Here is a 4091-nt window from a genome sequence, read left to right as displayed (position 1 = left end):
AAAAAATATATAATTTTGACTGGGCTTAAAAAAATTCAGTGCTTTTTTTGAATATCAAATTTTTATTTTTTTCAATAAGTCTACCCAGAAAAATTAGTATGGCAATTTTTGGTATTTTATTAAAATAAGTACCGTTTGATTTTATACAAAAATAAAAATATTACAATATTTAAAAAAATCTTTTCTGGGCAGGAGCTAAATAGAAAAAATAATGGCAGTGTTAGCCAAAAAATCTATATAAAACAAAAAGGAAAAGAAAAATGGTGTCAAGGTAACCTTTGAAACGACAATCAAACTTGTATCTGCACGCCATTTTACATTTTTCGAAACTAAAAATATTCATAAGTGACGCTATATATTTACATTTATGTTATCACTCTCTGGTTAGATAACAACAGAATTAAATAATTTTGTGATAAAAAAATAAATCATGACTCAACTGAGGCGAATATTAAAGATTCCCTATAATTCTTTTTTATTTTCGATTGAATAAAAAATTAATAATTTACATGAATACTTATAAAGCTTATATTAATATCTTTACAGTAAAAGAAAAATCCGTTTTTTCTGGATATCTCTTAAATGCTTACAAGTAGACTTCTTGCCTTTTTTTTTTCGAGACCATTCTAACTTTGTTTCTTAAAGAATTACACACTTTAGTTTCTTTTTCTTGTTTTTGTCCTTTCCTCTACCGTTGCTTGTCTTGTTTTCATCTTTTTTCCTTGCTCTGATCTCCCTCATCAGATCGTAAAAAACCTGAAGAAAATCAAATATATCACGTACTAAAATTCTCGTATATCTATAAAAACATAATAAACAGTGTTCAAAAACTTACTTTATCAACATTTTCCCTTGTTTTAGCCGATGTCTCTACGTAAGGAACCCCCCATTTATTAGCCCTGTCTTGAGCTTCTTGAAAAGTAACTTTCCTTTTCTCGTCCAAGTCGCTTTTATTACCAACAAGCAAAAAGGGGATGTTATCATCATTCTTTACTCGAAGAATCTGTTCCCTGCAAATCACAAGACGTTTATTTCACAGAATCACATGTCTAAGACTTTAAAAACACTATATTCACCTGAATTCTTGAGTAGCCTGGAAACTTTCATCTTCTGTAATCGAAAATATACACAGAAACCCTTCTCCGCTTCTAAAATAATTATCCCTAATAGCAGCATAGTCTTCCTGACCTGCTGTATCCAGAATATCAATTTGGACTTCTTCACCATCAAGGAGGATCTTCTTTCGGTAAGAATCTGCTTTCGTTGGTTCATAATCTTCAACAAACTCATCGTACATGAACTGAAGGGTTAGGGCGGATTTTCCAACACCTCCACTGCCTACCATAATCACTTTATGGAGGGCTGGCTGCACGGCAGGCCTTTTCGACATTTTTCTAGGCTTGTTTGTGAATAGAACGAAAAAAGGCGTGTTCTAAAAGCACTTATTTATGTCAGTGACCTTAAAATTAACAGTATTTAAAATTACTATTATTAAACACGCAACGCTCGTTAAAACTGGGCCAGTTAACGAGAAAATTAATTATTTAACGCTGTTTTTGTAAACGAACAGGTATAAAATCTGTTTGCTTTTATGTTTACTTCAAGAAAAACCTGATTCACAAGACATTTAACATGAAATCATACTCACAAAATTCCTGGAATTACATCAGTGTTGTCGGATTATTTTAGAATCCTCTTCATTGGATAAATAATATTTTACCGTACAAAGATTTCAGCTCTTTGAATCAAAATTTACCCTGTAGATTACAAAATAATGAAGTTTAATTTCTAATTGTAGACTTTTTGTTTTATTTATGACGCTTTTTATTATATTGATTATATAAATTTGGCAATAATGGAAGTGAAGAAAACTCTTGTTTATGTCACTCTCTGTCACGAAAACATTGACAATTCGACGATTTTTATCTCTGTTTAACTTCATAAAATAAAAAGAGAACAATATATGTTTAGTATTTTAAATGATTGACATTTAAAGGTCTCTGGAAATGTCAATTTTTACGTCAAACAAAAACAACGAATTTTTTTCCAAAATCTAAGAACAAGAAGAATATAATTTTCAAACTTTTAATTACTATAACGATGCATAGGTAATAATTTTCTAACTCCTGGTTGTATATCGATAAACATAATTGATGCAATGTTTAGTTTTAGGCCTACTTAAATCAAGGTAACATTTGTCTTTGTATTTCTGAAGAAAGTTTTTAAATAAAGCCGAATTCATGAGAGCCATGACGAAACCCCCTACGGACAACTTGCCCACCGTTAAACTCGTCGTGGTAGGCGATGGTGGTGTGGGGAAAAGTGCCATAACGATACAGTTTTTCCAAAAACTGTTTGTAACTGATTACGACCCCACAATTGAAGACAGTTATATGCAGCATGTTGAAGTTGATGGCCAGTGGTGTATGCTTGACGGTAAACAGGGACTTTTTGCTTGGTTTTCATGAACGAATTATATTTCTGTGTTTTATAGTGCTTGACACAGCTGGCCAGGAAGAATTTAGTGCGATGAGGGAACAGTATATGAGAAAGGGTGATGGTTTTTTGCTGGTATATTCAGTAACCGACAAGAATAGTTATGAGAACATCACCCATTTCCACACACAGATCTTAAGAGTGAAAGACAGGTATATATTCTTAGAAAAATACTTGTTTTGATATGTATAAATGTGTATATTTTTGTAGGGACACATACCCGATGCTTCTAGTTGCGAATAAGGTTGATTTGGTTCATTTAAGAAAAGTTACTGAAGAACAGGGAAGGGAATTGGCACATAAATTGGGAATTCCTTATATTGAAACCAGTGCTAAAGATCCTCCTCTAAATATAGACGCTACATTTCATGAGGTAACTATAGAGAGATTAGTAAAAGATGGCAGTGTGTACTTTTTCCTTTTTTTACTCAAAGGATTGTGTTTATATTTTGGGGCTATTTTAGGTGGTGAGAATAATCAGGAATCAACCACAGAACGACAGTGATAAAAATAAAAAAAATAAAATGCAGGGCTGTGCCAAGTGCATACTAATATAAAATATATATTTATTAATTTATATATGTTTGTAAAACGCTTTATTTCGTTGTGAGCCTACGAAGAAAACATGAATTTCTGATGTAGATTCATGTTTGTTGTTGTTGTTAATGTGGTATATTGGTAAAGAGACTGTTTCGCTCTCTGTTTGTTATATTTTCTAACGAACTTTTGCCTAAATATTTTTATTCTCTTCTGTTTAAAGACTGTAATTAAAAAAATGCGTTACAAAACCCTTAAAAAGGAATTAACTACTATTTTGTAATTGTTTATTATACACGTCAGTACCAAAGCGTTCCAAGTGAAAATTTTAGGCCTAATTTTTAATTTTTTTGTTAAAATTTTAAGTTTTGCTTTAAAATGTGTAAATAAATGGTTAAACTTATTTTTAATCGAGTATGTTTAGCTAAAATATATGTATATGTAATTCTTTATATATGTAGATTTATTGTGATAAATATACTGAGTAAAACATTTATTTATTTGTATTATTTACTTGACTGTTGTGTACAGGGTGGCCAAATCGTGCGAGTCTAGATATCTAATAATAATGTGTCATTCTCTCTTATTTTAAATAGAACACCCTGTATTTTATATCGTAAATCAGCAAAGCTTTTATTCAGTTTTAAGTATTTTCTATTCCAACTCAAATCAGTTATTATTTTTCGTTTTATTTTTAACTAAACAATTTTATTTGCTTTGTTTATTAGAAAATTAACGTATTGCTTTGTTTAGTGGGTTCTAGGCTGAGTAATAGAGTATTTTGTTATTTTTTCGATTATTTTATTTAATAAAAGACGTTTTAAAGGTATATTTTGTTGTAACATTTAAAAAATTTGATTTTTATAATGTTGTTATGTAACCAGTAATACCAATTTGCTCTAAATATTAAATGACTTTATAATTTATAGAGAATATGAAAATTTTATAGCAAATGCACTGTGCAAAACCGCAAGAATATGGAATAATTACTTATTCATCTACAAAAGAGAATATGTAACATTCGATTTAAAAACCACATAAAAACTTTAGTCAAATAC

At 30.0% G+C, this 4091-nt stretch overlaps 2 protein-coding genes across 5 annotated transcripts; one reads left to right on the top strand and one right to left on the bottom strand.

Moving 5' to 3' along the window:
* Positions 1–451: 451 nt before the first annotated feature.
* Positions 452–1897, bottom strand: LOC115886659 (ras-related protein Ral-a). 3 transcript variants are annotated; one of them, XM_030905910.1, is made up of 4 exons: positions 1649–1897; positions 1077–1432; positions 836–1010; positions 452–756 (listed from the first exon to the last, which is right to left on the bottom strand). In XM_030905910.1, the coding sequence occupies exons 2-4, from the start codon at positions 1388–1390 to the stop codon at positions 640–642; spliced, it is 606 nt and encodes a 201-aa protein (XP_030761770.1). In that variant the 5' UTR covers positions 1391–1432; positions 1649–1897; the 3' UTR covers positions 452–639. The 3 variants fall into 3 exon arrangements, with proteins under 3 accessions (XP_030761770.1, XP_030761768.1, XP_030761769.1); XM_030905908.1 differs by having other exon boundaries at positions 1077–1459; positions 1649–1887; XM_030905909.1 differs by lacking the exon at positions 1649–1897 and adding an exon at positions 1487–1648.
* Positions 1898–1996: 99 nt separating this feature from the next.
* Positions 1997–3525, top strand: LOC115886658 (ras-related protein M-Ras-like). Of its 2 annotated transcripts, none has more exons than XM_030905906.1 (5): positions 1997–2108; positions 2167–2436; positions 2495–2648; positions 2707–2869; positions 2961–3525. In XM_030905906.1, the coding sequence occupies exons 2-5, from the start codon at positions 2241–2243 to the stop codon at positions 3051–3053; spliced, it is 606 nt and encodes a 201-aa protein (XP_030761766.1). In that variant the 5' UTR covers positions 1997–2108; positions 2167–2240; the 3' UTR covers positions 3054–3525. The 2 variants fall into 2 exon arrangements, with proteins under 2 accessions (XP_030761766.1, XP_030761767.1); XM_030905907.1 differs by having other exon boundaries at positions 2020–2108; positions 2173–2436.
* Positions 3526–4091: the final 566 nt, after the last annotated feature.

Source organism: Sitophilus oryzae, unplaced genomic scaffold (assembly GCF_002938485.1).
Source record: "Sitophilus oryzae breed Bouriz unplaced genomic scaffold, Soryzae_2.0 scaffold_494_pilon_pilon, whole genome shotgun sequence".
NCBI lineage: Eukaryota > Metazoa > Arthropoda > Insecta > Coleoptera > Curculionidae > Sitophilus > Sitophilus oryzae.
The sequence above is the reverse complement of the archived record's forward strand: the minus strand, read 5'-3'. Positions and strand labels throughout refer to the sequence as shown.

Excerpts from the sequence above, each read along its gene's own strand:
- LOC115886659 (XM_030905910.1), bottom strand. The coding sequence starts at position 1,390 with ATGTCGAAAAGGCCTGCCGTGCAGCCAGCCCTCCATAAAGTGATTATG. Across the intron at positions 1,011-1,076 it reads CAGGCTACTCAAGAATTCAG|GGAACAGATTCTTCGAGTAA; the intron begins GTGAATATAGTG and ends TGTGATTTGCAG. Across the intron at positions 757-835 it reads CAAGGGAAAATGTTGATAAA|GTTTTTTACGATCTGATGAG; the intron begins GTAAGTTTTTGA and ends GATTTTCTTCAG.
- LOC115886658 (XM_030905906.1), top strand. The coding sequence starts at position 2,241 with ATGAGAGCCATGACGAAACCCCCTACGGACAACTTGCCCACCGTTAAA. Across the intron at positions 2,649-2,706 it reads ATCTTAAGAGTGAAAGACAG|GGACACATACCCGATGCTTC; the intron begins GTATATATTCTT and ends ATATTTTTGTAG. Across the intron at positions 2,870-2,960 it reads TAGACGCTACATTTCATGAG|GTGGTGAGAATAATCAGGAA; the intron begins GTAACTATAGAG and ends GGGCTATTTTAG.